The sequence below is a fragment of the Oncorhynchus keta genome, chromosome 5 (genome assembly GCF_023373465.1).
Source record: "Oncorhynchus keta strain PuntledgeMale-10-30-2019 chromosome 5, Oket_V2, whole genome shotgun sequence".
NCBI lineage: Eukaryota > Metazoa > Chordata > Actinopteri > Salmoniformes > Salmonidae > Oncorhynchus > Oncorhynchus keta.
Genome location: NC_068425.1, coordinates 1,937,410 through 1,964,429, shown reverse-complemented (window position 1 = coordinate 1,964,429; position 27,020 = coordinate 1,937,410). Strand labels below are relative to the sequence as shown.

At 47.3% G+C, this 27,020-nt stretch overlaps 1 protein-coding gene across 3 annotated transcripts; it reads right to left on the bottom strand.

The window, feature by feature from the left end:
- Positions 1-7,172: 7,172 nt before the first annotated feature.
- On the bottom strand, positions 7,173-26,099 carry scaf1 (SR-related CTD-associated factor 1). 3 transcript variants are annotated; one of them, XM_052518366.1, is made up of 9 exons: positions 25,871-26,099; positions 24,927-25,041; positions 24,760-24,839; positions 23,816-23,919; positions 19,748-23,657; positions 19,516-19,598; positions 11,499-11,783; positions 10,019-10,147; positions 7,173-7,765 (listed from the first exon to the last, which is right to left on the bottom strand). In XM_052518366.1, the coding sequence occupies exons 5-9, from the start codon at positions 23,544-23,546 to the stop codon at positions 7,616-7,618; spliced, it is 4,446 nt and encodes a 1,481-aa protein (XP_052374326.1). In that variant the 5' UTR covers positions 23,547-23,657; positions 23,816-23,919; positions 24,760-24,839; positions 24,927-25,041; positions 25,871-26,099; the 3' UTR covers positions 7,173-7,615. The 3 variants fall into 3 exon arrangements, with proteins under 3 accessions (XP_052374326.1, XP_052374328.1, XP_052374327.1); XM_052518368.1 differs by having other exon boundaries at positions 11,499-11,717; XM_052518367.1 differs by lacking the exon at positions 23,816-23,919.
- Positions 26,100-27,020: the final 921 nt, after the last annotated feature.

The window sequence follows — 27,020 nt, the reverse complement described above, 5'->3', positions numbered from 1 at the left end:
AAGATCTTCAAAGTTAAGTGATTAATTTTATCGCTATTTTTGACTTTGACTGTAATTCCTTTACTTGGTTGTAAAATGTTTGTATGCTTTTGTAAGCGGGGCGCTGTCCTCAGATAATCGCATGGTATGCTTTCGCCGTAAAGCTTTTTTGAGATCTGACAAAGCGGCTGGATTAACAAGAAGTTCATCTTTAAGCCGATGTACAACACTTGTATTTTCTATGAATGTTTATTATGACTATTTCTGTATTTTGAATTTGGCCGAATTTCACCGGATGTTGTCGAGGTGGGTCGCTAGCGGAACGCCTGCACCAGAAAGGTTAACATGTGTAAATATTTGTATGAACATAAGATTCAACAACAGACATAAACTGAACAAGTTCCACAGACATGTGACTAAACAGAAATTGAATAATGTGTCCCTGAACAAAGGGGGAGGTCAAAATCAAAAGTAAGTCAGTATCTGGTGTGGCCACCAACTGCATTAAGTACTGCAGTGAATCTCCTCCTCATGGACCGCACCAGATTTGCCAGTTATTGCTGTGAGATGTTACCCTACTCTTCCACCAAGGCACCTGCAAGTTCCCGGACATTTCTGGGGGGAATGGCCCTAGCCCTCACCCTCCGATCCAACAGGTCCCAGATGTGCTCAATGGGATTGAGATCCGGGCTCTTCGCTGGCCATGGCAGAACACTGACATTCCTGTCTTGCAAGAAATCACACACAGAACAAGCAGTATGGCTGGTGGCATTGTCATGCTGGAGGGTCATGTCAGGATGTGCCTGCAGGAAGGGTACCACATGAGGGAGGAGGATGTCTTCCCTGTAACGCACAGCATTGAGATTACCTGCAATGACAACAAGGTCAGTCAGATGATGCTGTGACACATTGCTCCAGACCATGATGGACCCTCCACCTCCAAATCGATCCCGCTCCAGAGTACAGGCCTTGGTGTAGTGCTCATTCCTTCAACGATAAATGCGAATCCGACCATCAGTGAAGAGTGAAGAGCACTTTTTGCCAATCCTGTCTGGTCCAGCGACGGTGGATTTGTGCCATAGGCGACGTTGCTGCCGGTGATGTCTGGTGAGGACCTGCCTTACAACAGTCCTACAATTCTTCAGTCCAGCCTCTCTCAGCCTATTGCAGACTGTCTGAGCACTGATGGAGGGACTGTGCATTCCTGGTGTAACTTGGGCAGTTGTTGTTGCCATCCTGTACTGGTCCCTCAGGTGTGATGTTCTGATGTACGGATCCGGTGCAGGTGTTGTTATATGTGGTCTGCCACTACGAGGACGATCTGCTGTCTGTCTTGTCTCCCAGTAGTGCTGTCTTATGCGTCTCATAGTACAGACATTGCAATTTATTGCCCTGGCCACATCTGCAGTCCTCATGCCTCCTTGCAGCATGCCTAAGGCACGTTCACGCAGATGAGCAGGGACCCTGGGCATATTTCTTTTGTTTTGTTTTCAGCCAGTAAAAAGGCCTTTTTTAGTGCCCTAAGTTTTCATAACTGTGCCCTTAATTGCCTACCGTCTAAGCTGTTAGTGTCTTAACGACCGTTCCACAGGTGCATGTTCATTAACTGTTAATGGTTCATTGAACAAGCATGGGAAACAGTGTTTAAACCCTTTACAATGAAGATCTGTGAAGTCATTTGGATTTTTACAAATTATCTTTGAAAGACAGGGTCATGAAAAAGGGATGTTTCTTTTTTTGCTGAGTTTATGTAGACACTGGTTTAGTGCTGGAGATTATGAATGAGGTTGAAATGTGGCCGAGTTCATACAAATTGAGGTCTTGAGTTTGTCTAAAGTAATGGTTAGCAAATTAGGTTAATTGAGAAAGCTCACTTTATTTTAAATCAAATCCAATTTGATTGGTCACATACACATGGTTAGCAGATGTTAATGTGAGTGTAGCGAAATGCTTGTGCTTCTAGTTTGTTGTTTAAAGTGACTAGTGATCCATTTATTAAAGTGTCCAGTGATTGGGTCTCAATGTAGGCAGCAGCCTCTCAAGCCCTGATGGCCTTGAGATAGAAGCTGTTTTTCAATCTTTCAGTCCAAGCTTTGATCCGCCTGTACTGACCTCGCCTTCTGGATGATAGCAGTGTGAACAGGCAGTGGCTCAGGTGGTTGTTGTCCTTGATGATCTTTTTGGCCTTCCTGTGACATCGGGTTCTGTAGGTGTCATGGAGGGCAGGTAGTTTGTCCCCGATGATGTGTTGTGCAGACCGCACCACCCTCTGGAGAGCCTTGCGGTTGAAGTCGGCGCATTTGCCGTACCAGGCTGTAATACAGGATGCTCTCGATTGTGCATCTGGAAAAGTTTGTAAGGATTTTGGATGACAAGCCAATTTCTGAGGGTGGACCATTTCAGTTTATCTGTGATGTGTATACCCAGGAACTTAAAACTTTCCACCTTCTCCACTGTGGCCGGTAAGGTGGCAGTGATATGATCCTTGACTAGCCTCTCAAAGCACCTCATGAGGACAGAAGTAAATGCTTACAGGGCGGTAGTCATTTACTTGACTTCCGGCGCCGACAGAGATGGCCGCCTCGCTTCGCGTTCCTAGGAAACTATGCAGTTTCCCAGGTCATCTTAGGTTTCATTACATACAGTCGAGAAGAACTACTGAATATAAGATCAGCGTCAACTCACCATCAGTACGACCAAGAATATGTTTTTCACGACGCGGATCCTGTGTTCTGCCTTTCAAACAGGACAACGGAATGGTTCCCATGCAGCGACCCAAAAAAACAACTCCGAAAAAGAGGGAAACGAGGCGGTCTTCTGGTCAGACTCTGGAGACGGGCACATCGTGCACCACTCCCTAGCATTCTTCTCACCAATGTCCAGTCTCTTGACAACAAGGTTGATGAAATCCGAGCAAGGGTAGCATTCCAGAGGGACATCAGAGACTGTAACGTTCTTTGCTTCATGGAAACATGGCTCACTGGAGAGACGCTATCGGAGGCGGTGCAGCCAGCGGGTTTCTCTACGCATCGCGCCAACAGAAACAAACATCTTTCTGGTGAGAAGAGGGGCGGGGGCGTATGCCTTATGGCTAACGAGACATGGTGTGATGAAAGAAACATACAGGAACTCAAATCCTTCTGTTCACCTGATTTAGAATTCCTCACAATCAAATGTAGACCGCATTATCTACCAAGAGAATTCTCTTCGATTATACCTGTATATATCCCCCCCCCCCAAGCAGACACATCGATGGCTCTGAACAAACTTTATTTGACTCTTTGCAAACTGGAATCCATTTATCCGGAGGCTGCATTCATTGTAGCTGGGGATTTTAACAAGGCTAATCTGAAAACAAGACTCCCTAAATTTTATCAGCATATCGATTGCGCAACCAGGGGTGGAAAAACCTTGGATCATTGTTACTCTAACTTCCGCGACGCATATAAGGCCCTGCCCCGCCCTTCTTTCGGAAAAGCTGACCACGACTCCATTTTGTTGATCCCTGCCTACAGACAGAAACTAAAACAAGAGGCTCCCACGCTGAGGTCTGTACAAAAGCTGGTCCGACCAAGCTGACTCCACACTCCAAGACTGCTTCCATCACGTGGACTGGGATATGTTTCGTATTGCGTCAGATAACAATATTGACGAATACGCTGATTCGGTGTGCGAGTTCATTAGAACGTGCGTTGAAGCTGTCGTTCCCATAGCAACGATTAAAACATTCCCTAACCAGAAACCGTGGATTGATGGCAGCATTCGCGTGAAACTGAAAGCGCGAACCACTGCTTTTAATCAGGGCAAGGTGACTGGTAACATGACCGAATACAAACAGTGCAGCTATTCCCTCCGCAAGGCTATCAAACAAGCTAAGCGTCAGTACAGAGACAAAGTAGAATCTCAATTCAACGGCTCAGACACAAGAGGCATGTGGCAGGGTCTACAGTCAATCACGGACTACAAGAAGAAATCCAGCCCAGTCACGGACCAGGATGTCTTGCTCCCAGGCAGACTAAATAACTTTTTTGCCCGCTTTGAGGACAATACAGTGCCACTGACACGGCCTGCAACGGAAACATGCGGACTCTCCTTCACTGCAGCCGAGGTGAGTAAGACATTTAAACGTGTTAACCCTCGCAAGGCTGCAGGCCCAGACGGCATCCCCAGCCGCGCCCTCAGAGCATGCGTAGACCAGCTGGCCGGTGTGTTTACGGACATATTCAATCAATCCCTATACCAGTCTGCTGTTCCCACATGCTTTAAGAGGGCCACCATTGTTCCTGTTCCCAAGAAAGCTAAGGTAACTGAGCTAAACGACTACCGCCCCGTAGCACTCACTTCCGTCGTCATGAAGTGCTTTGAGAGACTAGTCAACGACCATATCACCTCCACCCTACCTGACACCCTAGACCCACTCCAATTTGCTTACCGCCCAAATAGGTCCACAGACGATGCAATCTCAACCACACTGCACACTGCCCTAACCCATCTGGACAAGAGGAATACCTATGTGAGAATGCTGTTCATCGACTACAGCTCGGCATTCAACACCATAGTACCCTCCAAGCTCGTCATCAAGCTCGAGACCCTGGGTCTCGACCCCGCCCTGTGCAACTGGGTACTGGACTTCCTGACGGGCCGCCCCCAGGTGGTGAGGGTAGGCAACAACATCTACACCCCGCTGATCCTCAACACTGGGGCCCCACAAGGGTGCGTTCTGAGCCCTCTCCTGTACTCCCTGTTCACCCACGACTGCGTGGCCACGCACGCCTCCAACTTAATCATCAAGTTTTAAGTTCCTCGGCATACACATCACAGACAAACTGAATTGGTCCACTCACACAGACAGCATCGTGAAGAAGGCGCAGCAGCGCCTCTTCAACCTCAGGAGGCTGAAGAAATTCGGCTTGTCACCAAAAGCACTCACAAACTTCTACAGATGCACAATCGAGAGCATCCTGGCAGGCTGTATCACCGCCTGGTACGGCAACTGCTCCACCCACAACCGTAAGGCTCTCCAGAGGGTAGTGAGGTCTGCACAACGCATCACCGGGGGCAAACTACCTGCCCTCCAGGACACCTACACCACCCGATGTTACAGGAAGGCCATAAAGATCATCAAGGACAACAACCACCCGAGCCACTGCCTGTTCACCCCGCTATCATCCAGAAGGCGAGGTCAGTACAGGTGCATCAAAGCTGGGACCGAGAGACTGAAAAACAGCTTCTATCTCAAGGCCATCAGACTGTTAAACAGCCACCACTAACATTGAGTGGCTGCTGCCAACACACTGACACTGACTTAACTCCAGCCACTTTAATAATGGGAATTGATGGGAATTATGTAAATATCTCACTAGCCACTTTAAACAATGCTACCTTATATAATGTTACTTACCCTACATTATTCATTTCATATGCATACGTATATACTGTACTCTATATCATCGACTGCATCCTTATGTAATACATGTATCACTAGCCACTTTAACTATGCCACTTTGTTTACATACTCATCTCATATGTATATACTGTACTCGATACCATCTACTGTATCTTGCCTATGCTGCTCTGTACCATCACTCATTCATATATCCTTATGTACATATTCTTTATCCCCTTACACTGTGTATAAGACAGTAGTTTTGGAATTGTTGATTACTTGTTGATTATTACTGCATTGTCGGAACTAGAAACACAAGCATTTCGCTACACTCGCATTAACATCTGCTAACCATGTGTATGTGACAACTAAAATTGGATTTGATTTGATTGGATTTCTCTTTGCCTTCTTGGTTGGGTACAGGAACAATGGTAGCCATCTTGAAGCATGTGGGGACAACAGACTGAGATAGGGAGCGATTGAATATGTCCGTAAACACACCAGCCAGCTGGTCTGCACATGCTCTGATGACACGGCTAGGGATGCCGTCCAGGCCAGAAACCTGGCGAGGGGTTAACAAGTTTAAATGTTTTACTCACATCAGCCATGGAGAAGGAGGGGGGGCGCAGTCTTTGTTAGTGAGCCGCGACAATAGCACTGTAGCAAAGAATGTGTTTAGTTTGTCTGGAAGCGTGACGCCGGTGTCCATGACACATCTAGATTTCTGCTGTATAGATCATGTATTTTGGGTGTTTTCAATGTATTCTCTACAATTTCAGAAAATATCATTAAATCGTGATAAAAAGAAAGTGGTGCACTAAACATTACAAAACATTTATAAAAACTGATCAACTCTGACAGCCCTAATAATTATATACTTCCATAGTTCTGAGGTGCTCTTGATGTTGCTTGGTGTTAACTCGTTTGGGACTATTCCATTGGTTGCAATTCTGACTGCCTGACTTGTCAAACACTTGTAGAGATAAATTGACTGGCGTCTTCACCCACTAACAGAGATTACAGGAGACCTGACAATGAAAGGAACAAGCGCGTTGATACCTGCAACACAGTTCACACATCCCAGTTCACACATCCCCGGCACCCAACATGCATTGACTCACCACATAGCTTCAACTTCCAATGTGTAGAAGACTTCATTTTCATGGTTGCTTTTAACGTGAGCTCTGATGTCACAAGTCATACGCTTTCAATGTTTCATTTGATGTCCGTTTATTGACGGATAATGTACTATGAAAAATGACTCACTAACACTAATATAAACCAATGAAGGCGAACCACAGAGTAGTAGTGTCAAATTGCCAATCTAGTGTCAAATAACCAATCTAAGTTTTGCAGTTTCTCTACTTTAATGGGTAGGGTAAGGATTGTGTGGCGGATAAAACTGATCCTAGATCTGCCAGTGTGTATGACAGAAAGGGATACACAGAGATTACACGCAATTACTTTAGGCTTCAAAGTAGCTCTTTTAACTAACATTACCTACAGCATTTAAGCCTGGTTCAGAACCAGCCCGTATAAAGAATCCATTACAAACAGTTCACTCAGTCAGTGACAGGTCTGCTGCAAGCCTGTAAATCCATAGCTTGTAGGACAGTGACACCCTGCTTTCATTTATTTCTCTCTCTGCCTAAGCACTGATCAGAGTACACACACCTTCAGGGTTGGCTTCCCGGACACAGATTAAGCCTGGTCCCGGATTTAAAATGCAAACTCGATAGAGAATCTCCTGTGCTCAGGAAACCACCCTTCAGAGTACAGACTTCAAATAAAAGACAGGGACAGAATATCAAGTGTCAAATCTCTATATTTAAACCATCCATCCATTCAACAGACCAACCACCTGACTATGACAGGTTTATACCACACAGAGAGAAAGGAGAGAGTCAGTGTAGTGTACTTACAGTATATACAGTGTGTGTGTGTGCGCGCGCGCATGTGTAAGTGTGTATACATGTATTCTGCATCTCTCCCACAACATTGTACTTTTTTAAAAATTCATATACTGCGTGTGTATATTTCGCAGATATCTACTCAACATTTCTGTACAGCAAGACACACAGGAGACGGGGGGTGTTGTTACGAGTTTACATGGGGACAGCAAATAGGGAGGGGAATAAAACAAAATGTCACTCTACGGCCTCATTGGGCCCAGTCACGTGCAAGGAGTGCGGGGCTGGTCCTTGGGTGGCAGAACCAACGGAAGGAGGGAGAGTGCGACCCCTGGTCCAATCAATAGGAGGAATCCATCTCTCTGTCCTCCCTCTCTTCCTCGTCCATCTTTCGACCGTGCTTCCTGAAGTACTTGTACCTCTGAACATAAAGCTTGACCAGGTTGCTCACCTTGACCGGGTTGATCTCTCCCGTTCGACTGTGGCAGATCTGAGAAGCGGACACAGGTCGGTATTAGTCATAAACACACTATATATCAAATGGCTGTTACAGCGTAATTACTGTGTAGTTACAGTTTAACTAGGCTGTAATTACAACTTCCAATTGTAACTGCTGGAACATAGTAACATATTCTGCATTATAAACCGGTTAGTTTGCGTCCTGGATGATGATTGGCTGAAACAGCATTTCAGCCGCGTGTATATTGTACAATATACCACAGGTATAATGCAATGGCACCTCTGAGGTTTGTGGTATATGGCCAATATACAGCTCCGCGTTGTGCATAAGAACAGCCCTTGGCCATGGTACACTGAACAAAAAGATAAAGCACAACATACAACAATTTCAAAGATTTTACTGAGTCACAGTTCATAAGGAAATCAATTAAATTAATTATGCCCTAATCTATGGATTTCACATGACTGGGAATACATATAGGCATCTATGTGTCACAGATAGCTTCTTTTTTTTATATATATGCACGTGGATCAGAAAACCAGTCAGTATTTGGTGTGACCACCATCTGCCTCATGCAGCGCCACATATCTCCTTTGCATAGAGTTGATCAGGCTGTTGATTGTGGCCTGTGGAATGTTGTCACACTCTTCAATGGCAGTGCGAAGTAGCTGGATATTGGCGGGAACCGGAACATGCAGTCGTAAACGTTGATCCAGAGCAACCCAAACATGCTCAATGGGTGACATGGATGTGCAGGCCATGGAACAACTGGGACATTTTCAGCTTCCAGGAATTGTGTTCAGATCCTTGCGACATGAGGCCGTGCGTTATAATGCGGTGATGGATGAATGGCACGACAATGAGCCTCAGGATCTCGTCATGGTATCCCTGTACATTCAAATTGCCTTCGAAAAAATGCAATCGTGTTACTTATGCCTCCCCATATTATAACCACACTGCCAGCACGGGCACTCTGTTCACAATGTTGACATCAGCAAACAGCTCTCCCCACACAACGCCGTCTGCCCAGTACAATTGAAACCGGTATTCATCCGTGAAAAGCACACTTCTCTAGCGTGCCAGTGGTCATCGAAGGAGAGTATTTGCCCACTGAAGTCAGTTACGACACCAAACTGCAGTCGGGTCAAGATCCCGGTGAGGACGGCGAGCACACAGACAAGCGTCCCTGAGACGGTTTCTGATAGTTAGTGAAGAAATTCTTCAGTTGTGCATACTCAGTTTCATCAGCTGTCCGGGTGGCTGGTCTCGGACGATCCCGCACATGAAGCCGCCCGGGCTGGCGTGGTTACACATGGTCTACGGTTGTGAGGCCAGTTAGACATACTGTCAAATTCTCTAAAACGGCATTGGAGGTTGCTTATGAACATTACATTATCTAGAAACAGCTCTGGTGGACATTCCTGCAGTCAGCATGCCAATTGCAAGACATCTGTGGCATTGTGTGGTGTGACAAAGCTGCACATTTTAGAGTGACCTTTTATTGTCCCCCGCACAAGGTGCAACTGTGTAATGATCCTGCTGTTGAATACGCTTCTTGATATGCCACACCTGTCAGGTGGATGGATTATCTTAGCAAAGGAGAAATGCTCACAAACAGGGATGTAAACAAATTTGTGCACAAAATTTGAGAGAAATAAGCTCTTTGTGCAGATGTTATTTTTTAAAATATTTTATTTCAGCTCATGAAACCAACACTTAACATGTTGTGTTTATATTTTTGTTCAGTGTATTGGCCAATATACCACACCGCCTCAGGCCTTATTGCTTAAATATACTACACTCCCTCTGGCCTTTATGAAGTCTACTTCCAACAACTGTTTTTGGAAATTCTTTAAACCTTCACAAACAAGTCAAAGTAATTGTATCGACACCACACCACTCAGTCTAGTAATTACGCCAATCTTTAAATTGTGTGAACCAATATTTTAAAATGTGCGAGTCACAGACAGGTTGAACAGCAATTGTTATTCCTATGGAACAAGATGCACCTACACTCCGTTACTGAGAGACGCTACAGCCTAAATCCAAAAGCCTGACCATTGCAGAGCAGACGTTTTTGTTCCAGCCCAGCACTAACACACCTGATTCAACTGTTTATCAAGTCATAGAATAAGGTGTTTGACACCCTCGAATAACAGCGTTAAGAACTCTGAACAAAGCGTTCGTAACGGCGCACTCAGCCGCGTGACAACAGCGCACTTAAACCATGTAATAACAATGTAATGCAGCTAAAGCAGGTTTATGGTTCGAGAGCTGGGTTACCTTGTGTACTGCCTTCCTCAGGATGTCCTTGTAGTCGTCCTTGTTAATGTCTTTACGCTGGTAGTACGGCTTAATGGCCAGCTTCACCTCCTCCACCGCACGCTCCTGAGTGTGGAGCTTCTTCAGGTACTGAGAGCGAGAGAGAGAAAAATAAAATAAGAGGTGCAGTACTAGGGTTGAAAGGTATACCGAAACGTCAGTACTTTTTAGATACCAGAACATGCAAAACTGTTTTGCAGTAGAATGTCACTTTCGGTACTTCTGTCAAATGTCCCTCACGGATCAAGCCATTCTTATCAGCGCAGCCGAACCCCTTATTATAGCGCGCACAGTGCCTGCTCCACTTGCTTATTTCTAGCCTGCACTGGTAGTCTGGGCAACATCATGTTAGCTCCCCACTCATGCTGAACAGAAGTTAACAGACTTGAATAATGCGACAAGGCATGTAGATGTTGAAACTGTTAACTACTGTGAGCAAAACAATGTCGATACCCTTTACAATGGAAGAATATACAGGGTGTCCAGCTTTGTAGGCTAACTTTCCTTGCTAGGTGATGCTAAGCTAACATCAATTCACTAGCCGAGACTTACTTTGTGATATGCAAACTGCAAAAGGCATATGTTCACTTCAAAGCTGATCATCAATAAAAACTGTTGTTGTTTTTTATTTAACCTTCATTTAACTAGGCAAATCAGTTAGGAACAAATTCTTATTTACAATGACGGCCTACCGAGGAACAGTGGGTTAACTGCCTTGTTCAGGGGCAGAACGACAGATTTTTACCTTGTCAGCTTGGGGGTTCGGGGATTCGATCCGGCTCTAACCACAAGGCTACCCATTGACCCAAATTCCTTGGTGTCCTGACTGCCTCGTTAATGACATCGTTACTCGTTAAGAGACAACGCACATTTATGAAAAAGCTACTTCTACGCAAATGTTGTTGAATACAAGGCCAATAACTCAATGCATGCACACACTCCTATTGAATATGCATTCACCTGTATTGTCCATATTCTACAGATTTATTTACCCAACAGATTATTCAAATAACTTATTACCATTATGTAGTTAGATTGGTATAAAAACAAAGTCAAACTGATTGCATGATTGTATAATTGATTCATTCATACATGGCTGTCTCTGAAAAATTGTTAGTAAAAAAAATGCAAATGTAGTGATATTGAACTCAAAAGATGCCCAACGATTGAAGAGAGCAGTAGCTGAGTATATCTGTCTGGATAAAGTGCCATTCGGTGACTTTGGCTAATATGCCTTTTTTGTTGTTGCCATGGAACCGTTTTGGTATTGAGCATCGTGACACTAAACCTGGTATCGGTAATGAAGTCAACATTCTGGTATCGTGACAACACTATGAGGTACTGTACTGATAGTCAGATGACCTTCCTTTCCACACACACACACATCCGTAATTGGAAGATATGGGAGTGGTAGAAAGACAATGGTTTTTAATGGTGCTACCTTGTCAGGGTCCTTGCTCTCGTTGTCCCAGCCTATGTCACTGGAGCCCCCGGACCCTCCCGAGAACCCAGAGGGCATGGGGGGGGGCGGGGTCTGGGCACAGCCGCCACCCATAGACATGCCAGGGTGCAGGTGGCTGGGCGTGGTTTTGGTGCAGCCCACCATTGGGAGAGAGCTGTGCAGGATGAACTGGGCAGGGGTGGGGCCAGGGGGAGGAACCTGGGAGGAGGAAGAAGAGGAAGGGGCATGCTGCGATGAATGGTTCTGATTGGTTTGGGAGAGAATCTGCAAGAGAGAGAGAGAGACGAAAGTGCTTGGTCAAATATTTAACACCTTCAAAACAATCCAAGACAAATATGTAACACATACAGTTGAAGTCGGACGTTTACATACACTTATGTTGGAGTCATTAAAACGTGTTTTTCAACCACTCCACAAATTTCTTGTTAACAAACTATAGTTTTGGCAAGTCGGTTAGGACATCTACTTCGTGCATGACACAAGTCATTTTTCCAACAATTGTTTACAGACAGATTATTTCACTTATAATTCACTGCATCACAATTCCAGTGGGTCAGAGGTTTACATACACTAAGTTGACTGTGCCTTTAAACAGCTTGGAAAATACCAGAAAATGTCATGGCTTTAGAAGCTTCTGATTGACAATAATTTGAGTCAATTGTAGGTGTACCCGTGGATGTACTTCAAGGCCCAGCTTCAAACTCAGTGCCTATTTGCTTGACATCATGGGAAAATCAAAAGAAATCAGCCAAGACCTCAGAAAAATAATTGTAGACCTTCACGAGTCTGGTTCATCCTTGGGAGCAATTTCCAAACGCCTGAAGATACCATGTTCATCTGTACAAACAATAGTACGCAAGTATAAACACCATGGGACCACACAGCCGTCATACCGCTCAGGAAGGAGATGTGTTCTATCTCCTAGAGATTAACGTACTTTGGTGCGAAAAGTGCAAATCAATCCCAGAACAACAGCAAAAGACCTTGTGAAGATGCTGGAGGAAACGGGTACAAAATAATCTATATACACAGTAAAACGAGTCCTACATCAACATAACCTGAAAGGCCGCTCAGCAAGGAAGAAGCCACCACTCCAAAACCGCCATAAAAAGCCAGACTACGGTTTGCAACTGCACATGGAGACAAAGTTTGTACTTTTCGGAGAAATGTCCTCTAGTCTGATGAAACAAAAATAGAACGGGCCTAAGAACACCATCCCAAATGTGAAGCATGTGGAGGCAGCATCATGCTGTGGGGGTGCTTTGCTGCAGGAGAGATTGGTGCACTTCACAAAATAGATGGCGTCATGAGGTAGGAAAATGATGTCGCTTCAATCTATCCACATCTCAAGACATCAGTCAGGAAGTTAAAGCTTGGTCGCAAATGGGTCTTCCAAATGGACAATGACCCCAACAAAGTCAAGGTATTGGAGTGGCCATCACAAAGCACTGACCTCAATCCTATAGAAAATGTGTGGGCAGAACTGAAAAAGCGTGTGCGAGCAAGGAGGCCTACAAACCTGACTCAGTTACACCAGCTCTGTCAGGGAGAATGGGCCAAAATTCACCCAACTTATTGTGGGAAGCTTGTGGAAGGTTTCCCGAAACGTTTGACCCAAGTTAAACAATTTAAAGGCAATGCTACCAAATACTAGTTGAGTGTATGTAAACTTCTGAATAAAAGCGGAAATAAATCACTCTACTATTATTCTAACATTTTACACTCTTAAAATAAAGTGGTGAGCCTAACTGACCTAAGACAGGGAAATTTACTGGAATTAAATGTCAGGAATTGTGAAAAACTGTATTTGGTTGAGGTGAATGTAAACTTCCGACTTCAACTGGAAACCGTGTCTTCAGACAGTATTCACCTCCCTTGACTTTTTCCACATTTTGTTGCGTTTGTAGAGCCTTAATGTAAAAATGGATTCAATTAAGATTTTGTGTCACTGGCCTACACACAATACCCCAATAAAATCAAAGTGGAATTGTGTTTTTAGAAATTAAACGCTGAAGTGTCTTTAGTCAATAAGTATTCAACCTCTGTTATGGTAAGCGTAAACAAGTTCAGGACAAACATTTTTCCTTAAGTCCCAATCAGTTGCATGGACTCACTGTGTGCCATTTTTGAATGAATACCTAATCTCTGTAACCCACACATACAGATAATTGTAAGGTCCCTCAGCCGAACAGTGAATTTCAGACACAGCTTCAACCACAAATACCAGGAAGGTTTTCCAAAGCCTCGCGAAGCACACGTAATTGGTAGGAAAAAGACATTGAATATCCCTTTGAGCATATTGAAGCTGTTAATTAGACTTTGAACAGTGCATCAATACGCTCAATCACTACAAAGATACAGGAATCCTTCCTAACTCAGTTGCCGTAGAGGAAGGAGGCCAAAGGTGATTATGACATTTTATTTTCCCCCCAGTCTGCAGGCACCCGGCCCGCCACAAGAAGTCGCTAGAGCGTGATGAGCCAAGTAAATCCCAATCATGGCCGGTTGTGATACATGGCCGGTTGTGAGCCCGGGATCGAACCGGAGTATGTAGTGACGCCTTTAGCACTGCAAGGCAGTGCCTTAGACCGGTGCGCCACTCGGGTGGCCCAGCCAATGGTGACTTTAAAACAGTTACAGGCTGTGATAATCCATTCCTTACTTAGATGTACATGTATTTAGAGAATATGTTGTGAAAGTGTTCGATATTACTGCACTGTCGGAGCTAGAAGTACAAGCATTTCGCTACACCCGCAATAACATCTGCTAAACACGTGTATGTGACCAATGAATTTGATTTGATTTAAAGTAAAACTGCAAATAATGTGGCAAAGAAATGTACTTTGTCCTGGATACAAAGATTTTTGTTGGTGCAAACACCACATCACTGAGTACCACTCTTCATATTTTCAAGCATGGTGGTGGCTGCATCATGTTATGGGTATGCTGGTCATCGGCAAGGACCAGGGATTTTTTGAGTATAAAATAAACTGTATAGAGCTAAGCACAGGCAAAATCCTAGAGGACAACCTGGTTCAGTCTGCATTCCAACACAGACACTTGGAGACATTCACCTTTCAGCAGGACAATTATCTAAAACACCAGGCCAAATGTACCCTGGAATTGACGACATCCGATCCTCGTTTGCTAAGTCAAACGACACCGCTGGTTCTGCTCACACTGCCCTACCCTGTGCTCTGACCTCTTTCTCCCCTCTCTCTCCAGATGAAATCTCGCGTCTTGTGACGGCCGGCCGCCCAACAACCTGCCCGCTTGACCCTATCCCCTCCTCTCTTCTCCAGACCATTTCCGGAGACCTTCTCCCTTACCTCACCTCGCTCATCAACTCATCCCTTCCGTCTTCAAGAGAGCGAGAGTTGCACCCCTTCTGAAAAAACCTACACTCGATCCCTCCGATGTCAACAACTACAGACCAGTATCCCTTCTTTCTTTTCTCTCCAAAACTCTTGAACGTGCCGTCCTTGGCCAGCTCTCCCGCTATCCCTCTCAGAATGACCTTCTTGATCCAAATCAGTCAGGTTTCAAGACTAGTCATTCAACTGAGACTGCTCTTCTCTGTATCACGGAGGCGCTCCGCACCGCTAAAGCTAACTCTCTCTCCTCTGCTCTCATCCTTCTAGACCTATCGGCTGCCTTCGATACTGTGAACCATCAGATCCTCCTCTCCACCCTCTCCGAGTTGGGCATCTCCGGCGCGGCCCACGCTGGATTGCGTCCTACCTGACAGGTCGCTCCTACCAGGTGGCGTGGCGAGAATCTGTCTCCTCACCACGCGCTCACCACTGGTGTCCCCAGGGCTCTGTTCTAGGCCCTCTCCTATTCTCGCTATACACCAAGTCACTTGGCTCTGTCATAACCTCACATGGTCTCTCCTATCATTGCTATGCAGATGACACACAATTAATCTTCCTTTCCCCCTTCTGATGACCAGGTGGCGAATAGCATCTCTGCATGTCTGGCAGACATATCAGTGTGGATGACGGATCACCACCTCAAGCTGAACCTCGGCAAGACGGAGCTGCTCTTCCTCCCGGGGAAGGACTGCCCGTTCCATGATCTCGCCATCACGGTTGACAACTCCATTGTGTCCTCCTCCCAGAGCGCTAAGAACCTTGGCGTGATCCTGGACAACACCCTGTCGTTCTCAACTAACATCAAGGCGGTGGCCCGTTCCTGTAGGTTCATGCTCTACAACATCCGCAGAGTACGACCCTGCCTCACACAGGAAGCGGCGCAGGTCCTAATCCAGGCACTTGTCATCTCCCGTCTGGATTACTGCAACTCGCTGTTGGCTGGGCTCCCTGCCTGTGCCATTAAACCCTACAAATCATCCAGAACGCCGCAGCCCGTCTGGTGTTCAACCTTCCCAAGTTCTCCCACGTCACCCCGCTCCTCCGCTCTCTCCACTGGCTTCCAGTTGAAGCTTGCATCCGCTACAAGACCATGGTGCTTGCCTACGGAGCTGTGAGGGGAACGGCACCTCAGTACCTCCAGGCTCTGATCAGGCCCTACACCCAAACAAGGGCACTGCGTTCATCCACCTCTGGCCTGCTCGCCTCCCTACCACTGAGGAAGTACAGTTCCCGCTCAGCCCAGTCAAAACTGTTCGCTGCTCTGGCCCCCAATGGTGGAACAAACTCCCTCACGACGCCAGGACAGCGGAGTCAATCACCACCTTCCGGAGACACCTGAAACCCCACCTCTTTAAGGAATACCTAGGATAGGATAAGTAATCCTTCTCACCCCCCAAAAGATTTAGATGCACTATTGTAAAGTGGCTGTTCCACTGGATGTCATAAGGTGAATGCACCAATTTGTAAGTCGCTCTGGATAAAAGCGTCTGCTAAATGACTTAAATGTAAATGTATATACAAGGGGTACCAGTACCAAGGGATACAGGTTAGTAAAGGTAGTTTGCACATGTAGGTAGGGGTAAGGTGGCTATGCATAGATAATAAACAGCGAGTAGCAGTTGTGTAAAAACAAAGGTGGGGGGGGGGGGTCAATGTAAACAGTCCGGGTGGCCATTTTATTAATAGTTCAGCAGTCTTATGGCTTGGGGGTAGAAGCTGTTAAGGAGCCTTTTGGACCTAGACTTGGCGCTCCGGTACCGCTTCCTGTGCGGTAGCAGAGAGAACAGTCTATGACTTGGGTGACTGGAGTCTGTCCATTTTTTGGGCCATCCTCGGACACAGCCTAGTATATAGGTCCTGGATGGCAGGAAACTTGACTCCAGAGAAGTACTGGGCTGTATGCACTACCCTCTGTAGCACCTTACGGTCGGATGCCAAGCAGTTGTCATACCAGGCGGTGATGCATCCAGTCAGGATGCTCTCGATGGTGCACCTCTAGAACCTTGAGGATCTGGGGACCCATGCCAAATCTTTTCAGTCTCCTGAGGGGAAAAATGTGTTGTCGTGCCCTCTTCACAACCCTCTTGGTGTGTTTGGACCATGATAGTTTGTTGGTGATGTAGATACCAAGGGACTTGAAGCTCTCGACCCGTTACACTATGTGTGAATGGGTGTGTTCGGCCTTCCTTTTCCTGTAGTACCCGATCAGCTCCTTTGTCTTGCTCATGTTGAGGGAGAGGTTGTTGTCCTGGTACCACACTTCCAGGTCTCCAACCTCCTCCCTATAGGCGGTCTTATTGTTGTCGGTAATAAGGCCTGCCACGTGTCATCAGAAAGCTTAATGAGGGTGTTGGAGTCATGCTTGGCCACACAGTCGTAGGTGAAAAGGGAGTACAAGAGGGGACTAAGCATACACCCGAGGTGCCCCCCGTTAAAGATCAGCGTGGCTGATGTGTTGTTGCCTAACCTTACCACCTGGGGGCGGCATGTTTAGGAAGTACAAAACAACACTTTCTTGGGCACAGGGACTATGGAGGTCTACTTGAAACACAAAGGTATTACAGACTCTGTCAGGGAGAGGTTGAAATTGTCAGTGAAGACACTTGCCAGTTGGTCCACGCATGCAGTACACGTCCTGGTAATTCGTCTGGCCCTGCGGCCTTGTGAATGTTGACCTGTTTAAAAAGTCTTACTTGCATAGGCTATGGAGAGCTTGATCACACAGTCGTCCGGAACAGCTGGTGCTCTCATGCATGTGTAACAGTATAGCTTCCTTCTATCTCCTCACCCCTACCTGGGCTCGAACCACCCTCGAAGCATCGTTACCCATCGCGCCACAAAAGCCGCGGCTCTTGCAGAGCAAGGGGAACAACTACTTCAAGGTCTCAGAGCGAGTGACGTCACCGATTGAAACGCTATTGGCGCGCACCCCGATAACTAGCTAGCCATTTCACATCGGTTACACATGCTTCAGTGTTGCTTGCCTCGAAGCAAGTATCAAAAGGCATTTAGCCCGTCTGGTAGGTTTGTGTCACTGGGCAGCTCTCGGCTGAGTTTTCCTTTGTACTCCGTAATAGTTTGCAAGCACTGCCACATCCAACAAGCATCAGAACCGGCGCAGTAGGATTCAATCCTAGTTCCTGTATTGATGCTTTGCCTGTTTAAATTATTCATCTGAAGGCATAGTGGTTCTTATACGCATGTGGATTTGTGTCCCGCTCCTTGAAAGCGGAAGCTCTAGCCTTTAGCTCAGTGCGGATGTTGCCTGTAATCCATGGCTTCTGGTTGGGATATGGAGGTACGGTCACTGCGGGGATGAGATCGTCGATGTACTTATTGATGAAGCCGGTAACTGATGTGATAAACTCCTCAATGCCATTGGATGAATCCTGGAAGAGTCTGTAGCGTAGCATTCGCATCATTTGACCACTTCAGTATTGAGTCACATACTTCCTGCTTTAGTTTTTGCTTGTAAGCAGGAATCTGGAGGATATAATTATGGTCAGATTTGCAAAAGGGAGGGCGAGGGAGAGCTTTGCATGCGTCTCTGTGTGTGGAGTAAAGGTGGTCTAGAGTTTTTTTCCCCCTTTGGTTGCACATATGTCATGCTTGTAGAAATAACGGAAAATGGATTTAAGTTTGCCTGCATTAAAGTTTCCGGCCACTAGGCGCGACACTTCTGGATGAGCATATTCTTTTTTGCTTATGGCCTTATACAGCTCATTGAGTGAGGTCATAGTGCTAGCATGTGTTTGTTGTGGTAAATAGACAGCTATGAAACATATAGATGAAAACTTGGTAGATAGTGTGGTCTACAGCTTATCACTCTACCTCAGACGAGCAATACCTCAAGACTTTAATATTAAACATCGCGCACCAACTGTTATTGACAAATATACACATACCACCACCCCGTGTATTACCAGACATAGCTGTTCTGTCCTGCAGATGCCCGGAAAACCCAGCCAACTGTTTATTATCCGTGTCATCCTTCAGCCATGACTCGGTGAAACATACGATATTACCGTTTTTAAATGTCCCGTTGGTACAATAGTCTTGAACAGAACTCATCCAGTTTATTCTCCAGTGATGTCACGTTGGCCAATAGAACAGATGGTAGAGGGAGGTTACCAAATAGGGATATCTTCTGTATACCACCCCTACCTTGTCACAAGACAACTGATTGGCTCAAATGCATTAAGGAAAGAAATTCCACAAATTAACAAGGCACACATATTAATTGAAATGCATTCCAAGTGACAACCTCATGGAGCTGGTTGAGAAAATGCCAAGAGTATGCAAAGCTGTCATCAAGGCAAAGGGTGGCTACTTTGCAGAATCTCAAATATAAAATATATTTTGATTTGTTTCACACTTTTTTGGTTACTACATGATTCCATGTGTCATTTCATAGTTTTGATGTCTTCACTATTATTCTACAATGTAGAAAAAGTAGAAATAAAGAGAAATCCTGGAATGAGTAGGTGTGTCCAAACTTTTGACTGGTACGACACACACACACACACACACACACACACACACACACACACACACACACACACACACACACACACACACACACACACACACACACACACACACACACACACACACACACACACCTGGCTTGTAGCATGAATGAACTCTTGGGCTTTGGCTCTACTTGCGATATTGGCCTCTTCCATCTTAAACAGCAGAGCTGTCACTGAAATACAGAGAGCAAGGGGTTAGTAAAACCTTATAGATATTATATACTTCATAGTAGCAACAGGAATACCCCCAAAAAAGAATGCCCCTCCACCAAAAATCTACTAGTTGACATTATTATAACGAATGCTCGTGACAGAGACTTACATGCTAAAACTCCTCCGGCTGTGCAGTCCACTCCTGTCTGCAGACTCCAGGGGAGGGTAGGGGCAGCAGGAGGGGGAGGAGGAGGCGGTGGCAGCTTGTTGGCTGAGGATGAAGAAACAGAAGAAGAGGAAGAGGAGGAGGGGTCTGTGGAGGAAGGAGGAAGGGAGAGAGAGGCGAGGGCAGAGCCAGATGAGGAGGAGCAAGGGGGTGAGGCCAGGGATTTGGAGCCTTCTTCCAGAGGAAGGGGCTTTATGCTGGAGGGGTCGTATTGTGAGAGGCCTCCCCCCTGGGAGGATGGTACGGACGTGGGACTGGAGGGGGGCACGTTGGGGGTGCTCTGGGTCTGAGCAGGGCAGTCCTCGGATAGGAAGGAGGGCTCAGGGGTCTTACAGCTGCTGTCCACAGTCTGCGAGTCGGGAGACGACTCCCGAGCATCACGCGAGGTGGTGAAGGAGGGCGGAGGGGTGTGGGGGGGTGAGGAAGACGGGGGGAGGACACTGGTGGAAGAGGAGGATGACGAAGAAGAGGATGAGGAAGGGGTTGGACCGGCTGGACCAGAGTGTGGACTGGATGGTTTAGTCCCGACTCCTGATTGGATGTCGGAGGAAGGTCCACCCCAGCCGCCGCCCTCAGAGCTACAGTTTGCCATGGCGCCATCCACGTCCGTCAAACCAGCGGCTAAGCCTTTCTCTCCCCGCGTCTTCTTCGCCAGCCGCCGCCTACGCTTGGTTGCCAGGGACGATGAGGGTGAAGACGCCGAGGAGGAAGTGGAGGTGGTGGAACTGGGCTTGGCCTTCTTGGACTTCAGTGTTGCCACCGTGGGATTGGCCAGCGAGGAGGAAGGGGGAGCGGCCAGGGAACTGCGTTTGCCCACCTTCCCCAGGTCCTTGTTGCGTCCACTCAGCAATAGAGGCTCAGAGCAGGGCTTGAGGAACGGAGACCTGCTCTCATTGTCCCTCCTAAAGACCACCGCAATGGAACCTCCCACCACCGGCATACCAGAGCCCCCTACTGACCCGCCTGCCCCGAGGAGCTCCATGCCCAGCTTCCCAGAGCCCACCGGGCCCCCCGTGGTGCTGCTCACGCCCTCACGCACGAGCACTGACACTTTGGATTGCAGCTTGGCTTTCCTCCCACCACCGCTTAATTTCTTGGACCTGCCAGACCGACCAGACTCTTTCTTTCCCCCTTTTTCCCCACGATCTTTCTCCTTCCCCATCTTCCGCCCTCGTTTGGCCGAGGGGAGGGTGGCTAGGGCGGCCTGGGTTGGGGAGAGTGAGGCAGTGGAGAGCCCCTTGCCTTTGGGTCGAACCGAGGAGGAAGAGGATGACTCGGACTGACCAGCTTTCTTCCCCGTTCGGGATTTCTTCTTGAAGTGGTGGCGTCCAGGTTTGGTGGCGGTCTTGGGTTTGGCGCTGGGAGCAGCGGGTTCCAGAAGCTGGGGAGGGGGTGGGGAGTCTTCTATAGAGGGGTAGTCTGAGTCCAGGGCCTCCCCGTCCAGAGAGTGCATGTTTATCTCCAGTTTGTCTGAAAAGTGGTCCGAGTCATAGCCATGGTAATGTGACGGCGGCGAGAGGGAGCGGCTCCCACGCCGGCCCATGCCTTCTTCCAACTCTTCGTCCGAGCGCCGACGCCTCTTCTTCTTCCTCTTGTGGGGCTTGTCTGAGCCCTGGGGGGGGCTGTGGGGGGAGGATGGAGCCAGCGGGGGGGAACCGGGGAGAGTGGTGGTGGTGGTCGTGGTGACCGTGATGGTGCGCTTGATGGCGAACAGGTCAGAGCCATTGAGATCCTGGATGGACGGTGGCACCACGGGACGACCGTCTCTACGTCTTTCCCTGTCCCCTTCTCTGACCCTGTCCCTTTCTCTGTCTCTGTCCCTTTCTCTGTCTCTGTCCCTTTCTCTGTCTCTGTCCCTTTCTCTGTCTCTGTCCCTTTCTCTGTCTCTGTCCCTTTCTCTGTCTCTGTCCCTGTCCGTTTCTCTGTCCCTTTCTCGGTGCCTGTCCCGGTGCCTTTGTTCTATGCTTGCTTTAGACCTCTTGGAGCTGCCTCTTTCTCGGTTGGTCGATTCGTGGATGCCGTCTCGCTCTCTTTCCCTCTTTATCCGGCTCGAGTCTCTATCCCTCTCCCTTCTCCGGGTGTCATCTTTCTTTCTGTCCTTGTCTCGATCTCCATCTTGTTCCCCATCTCGGTCTCTGTACCGGTCTCTGTTATTCTCTCTGTCTCTGTCCCTATCTCTCTCTCTGTGTTGGTCCTCTGAAGTGTTTGACCAGGAGCGACCCCCGCGCATTTGCCGCACTGAGGAGTTTTGTGAGCGGGGGCGTGCTGATGATTCCGGGGTGCTCCATCGTCTCTTCTTCCTCTTTCTGCTATCGCTTCTGCTGCTCCTCCCTCTCTCCTCCACCTTTGTTTTCTTCTCTCTCTCACTCCGCCGCCCCCTCTCCCTTTCCCTGTGTCTTTCCTTCCTCTCACCACTCTTCTCTCCACCACAATCCTTCTCTTTCCTTTTCTTCCTCCTCCTCCTCCTACTCTCCTCCTCCTCCCGTACCTTTCCTTCCTTCCGCTTGCGCCGCTCCCTCTCCTTGGAACTCTTGGAGGACTTGCGGCTCTTGTCCTTCTCGGCAGTGGAGGGAGGGGGGGGAGGCAGAAGGAGGGTGTGAGGAGACGATGGGAGGTGCTGAGGTGAGAGGGAAGAAGGGAAGGAGGAACGGTATCTCGCCTTACGCCGGCTGACCAGCTTCCTCCTAAGATCTCCCAACCCGACCACCACCTCTTCCTCTTCTTCCTCCTCCTCCTCCTCCATGGGCTCCCCATCCTCCCTGCCAGGCATCACCGGCCCCCCCCAGTCCCCATCAGCCCGCACCGACACAAAGCTATCCCCATCCAACACCCTCAGGATCCTCTCCGGCTTAGCTCCCCCGTGGAGGAAAGGACTGCCGGAGGAGATGGGGAGGACGAGAGGAACGATTCCTTCCCGGCCTCTCTCCTCCCTATTCCCTCCGTCCCTCTCGGTGGCCCCCACGATCTCACCCTCCTCAATTTCAGAGTGGTCCGAGTGGTCCGCCTTCTCTCTCCTGTCCCGTACTTTCACCCGGGGCTCTTTGGTTCGGTCCAGCCTCCTCCGGAGGGGTAGAGGGAGAGAGCGCGGGGAGAGCGGGGCAACAGAGAGAGTGTCCGTGGAGTCTGGAGGAGCATTGTCCTTCTCCTCTCCTCCTGTCCCCCCCATCTCTGCCTTCCTTTTCTTCCCTCTGGCATCGCTCCCCTTGCTGCTCACGCTGTTCCCTCTCTCCCTCCCTCCCCCCGTTGCTCGCTCCTCCTCCTCTCTCTCTGAGGGGGGAGAGCCGGTCGGATCAAAGGGATCGTACTTTTCCCCTTCTTCCTCCTCCTCGGCCGCTCCTCCCTCCCTTTCTCCTTCCGTGGGGTGAAAAGGGTCGTAGATCTCCGTCTCGTCCTCTTTTTGTCCGTCGGTGCCCACAGGGGGTGGGGAGAGACATAACAAGGGATCAGAGGAGGAGAAAGGGGGGTCAGCGAGAGAGGAGGGGGGAGCCAGGGAGGCGGAAGTGGAGGACACTACGTCACCCATCATCACGCTGTTGGCCATTCCCTCTTGGATGTCGTTGTGGTAGCTGGTTGCCACAGCTCCAGGAGAGGAGGATGAAGAGGAAGGTGGGGAGGCAGGAGAGGAGGAAGGAGAGGAGGGAGATGTGGAGGAAGGCAGGGGGCTCTTGGCAGTCTCTGTGATCCCGTGAGGAGGAGGGACGGCAGGCACCCCTTTAAGGCCTGGGATTCGAGTTAAATCCATAGCCAGGATGGGAGCTGGGCCTGGGGCAAGCTGCAGTCCAGTCAGTACTCCCTGGAGCCTGGGGTTGTGGCTGGAGGAGGGATGCTGAGGGCCGGGGATAAAAGAGCAACCCTGAAAGATGAGACAAGAAATGTTAGGCTTTAATCAACCACCTGGGGTCCACAATCTGTGAAGTGTGTGTGGGGGTGTGTGTGTGTGTGTGTGTGTGTGTGTGTTTGGGGGAAGTAGAGTATTGTAGGTGTGTATTTGAGTCGGTACCAATAATTTACCCGACTTCCTGTTGCCTATACCAGCAGTGACAGTGGACAAGATACTGAGCAGTGACGAGCCTTCCACTCTCACCTCAGCTGTCAACTCCACTTCAAGGTCAGAACTGGAATACAAATACATCACTACTGAGACCACGCACAGTGGAACTGGCACATCTAAATTCCCTGTTATGTCATTTATTATATTGGGTGTCTCCCTCTCCCATACATTTGAGCTTACTTTTCACTCTGACATCCTCTCTTTAGCCGGACATATGATTTTGGCCGCAATTTAGCTGTCCCTGACAAGTTTGAGATTGGAGACAAAATACACGTCGTTGCCTACTCGGGGCGCGTGGCTGTCACCGATGCTTGTTTAAATGTGAGCGGGTCAGAGAAGAAATCTGAGGCATACCGATCCCCGTCTTTGAGACGGCCCGATATTTTCAAAAAAAATCTACAATGCTCTTGTAGTGTGAGATGTTTAACGACAAGTTTTGAGAACGGTGATCAGCAATAGCCAAAGATATCCTACCAGTGATGATGATGTATCGCGTCTGCCAGAACTTGTACTCTTAAACAAGAGTGATGACTAATACTTGCAATGCATTTGTACTTGCCTTTAACCAAAACGTAATATCATCACAGCTCTGAAGTTGACAAGCAATGTTATTCAATCCAAAAACGTATTGGCTTGATATTTCAACTCTGCATGGCATGCGTGAATGTCTGACTGAAAACGTTTATGAGGCGGCTTTGACCCACAGCTCATTCTAGCTCATCTAATTACATAATTGTTTTTGCGAGACAGCGTGGTGTTGCGAATCCTCACGGCCAAGGGGAGAATTTTATAGCGTGTGACCCCGGTCTCTGCCACATCGTTTAGAGCGGCAACACTATGTTGGCAAGGCAAAAAAAAATTACAGGAAAGATTTTAAAAGTAATGTAGTGTAGGCCGACATTACCTATCAAGGAGATGCTGTGGAGAGCAGTGAAGATAGACCAGGCAGGGAAGCGTTTCGGGGGTTGCAGTAATGACAGCTCCCTATACGAAGGGGACAGACAGACAAACACACACATTAATAGCTGCTACAGTCGGTGGAAGAGCTTTAAAAAACACACAATCACTCACCAGCTCGCTAGGCTCGTCATCTGGGCTCTCCCTATCGCAATTGGTAACACCTCAACCTCGTCCTACTCCTTTCTTCATCCTTATCTGTCTCCTCTTCGCTGGAGTCTTTCTCTGTCTGAAGCAACAGAAGGCAAATCAAATTTTGTTTTGAAGAATCTTGTAGTGTAGTGGTGTGTGTGACCCTCCCTCTGTGCCACATCGCTTATCACTTCAGGTATATTAGAAAATGTAGACCGTGTATAAATGTAAGCATTCCTCAATTCATATCAGTTGCAGCATGACCATAAACAAAACGATTGAACCAAAACCTTCAACTTCTACGGTACCCTCTCAATTAATTTGAGGAAGCACAGTTACAGCACAATCCTTTGTTTCTGGGATTCAGGCTGTCTCCATCAGTTTCTTCCTCTATGGCCATCTATGTGAGAACAATAGTGAAATTGTAGTCTAGCTAGTCTCGACATCAAGCTATCATTACTGATCGGGGTTAGCCGTTTAGCTAATTTCACAGTTTCATGCGAAAAAACACGAAAGATAGACGATAATGACATTCAGTGATTGGGTCGTAAATACACGTCGTTGTATAACTATGTAATGCTAGCTGGCTAATAAGACCACAGATCTATAATGAAAACTGCAGCCAGCGAACGAGAGCGCTAACTAATGCTAGCTAACTATCTAATTACCCGTTGCATTAGTTATAACTGGCAGTGGCTAGCTAACGTTAGATGTTGCAAAATACCTGGATCAGGCCGCACTCGTCAGTTGACTAGGCTAACAAACTACATAAACTAACTTAACTAGCAAATACACTTGATCACTGAAAACTAGTTACAATCATCACATGTTTTCAATGGAATAGATTCGTAGCTAGCCAGCCAGACCTGCCAGAAATAGCATTAACGTTACTAGCTAGCTGGCCAGGAATGCTAATGTTAGCTCACCTCCTAGCTACACCAGTCAAATACATGCGCTAAATTCCTTAGATCCAGTTATATGTTTTGTCCGTGTAAATCCACAATCTTCGATTACCCTTTATTTTCTAAAACATGCAATTTACGTTTAAAATACAGTATTAAAGGTTGAGATATTGTTGTTTTAAAAGCACAATAAGAGGCCCATCCCATCCATCGCCGACATTTTATTTCCCTTCACTTGAAACCGGTCAACAAGGGCCGACGGGAAATTAAGTTTTTTGTTGATCGGGCTAATGTTGGGTATGACAACCTTCCAAATGCTATTTGAAAGATCCTGAACAAAATAAATACTTTTCCCGCCTATACATCTAGATGTGTATTTAATACTGAAGATTATATTTTTTCACGTTTCGATGACTGAATATCAAGCCTTTATTATAACAAATAATTGCAGCGGTCTTAGACACTGCATTTCAGTGCTTGAGGCTGGTTCGAATCCAGGCTGTATCACAACCGGCCGTGATTGAGAGTCCCATAGGATGGCGCACAGTAGGCTGTAATAAATAAGAATGTGTGCTTAACTGACTTGCCTCCTTAAATAAAATACACTATTTTATTGTTTAGTTGTTAATTGTCTTTCAAACTTTTTATCCTCATATGTCGACCCATATCCTTTTAGTGTATATACTTCAGAAAATGTTTAAACTTTCCACTGGTTTAAACCCATGCTAAATCGGTCTCAAAGTGTTGTAGTTTTGTGGTTCCCCAGATCTTTGCTTGTTGGCCGAGGAACAGCAACAGCTTTCCTAACTATTGCAGCAGTTTTCCAGGTCATAGTAGTTTCAGTAGCCCCTCTTTAACAGTCCATGGTCCTGATCTCTCTTCATTCTCCAGCATCACCCTGGTTTCCATTTGGAAATGGGCTATGTCCCTCATCATGATGCCAGTGGAGGCTGGTGGGAGGAGCTATAGTAGGATGGGCTCATTGTAATGTCTGTAATGGAATTAACGGAACGGAGTCAAACATGTGATTTCTATATGTTTGATGTGTTTGATACTGTTCCATGAAGTCCATTCCAGCCATTACAATGACCCCATACTCCTATAGCCCCTCCCACCAGCCTCCACTGGATGATACCTGTTTGGGTTGAAAACAGGGTACCGTTACACAGAAACA

Coding starts and splice junctions, on each gene's coding strand:
- scaf1 (XM_052518366.1), bottom strand. CDS start 23,546: ATGGATTTAACTCGAATCCCAGGCCTTAAAGGGGTGCCTGCCGTCCCT. Junction 10,148..11,498: donor AGAGCAAGGACCCTGACAAG/GTAGCACCATTA, acceptor TCTCGCTCTCAG/TACCTGAAGAAGCTCCACAC. Junction 7,766..10,018: donor TGAGGAAGGCAGTACACAAG/GTAACCCAGCTC, acceptor TCCGCTTCTCAG/ATCTGCCACAGTCGAACGGG.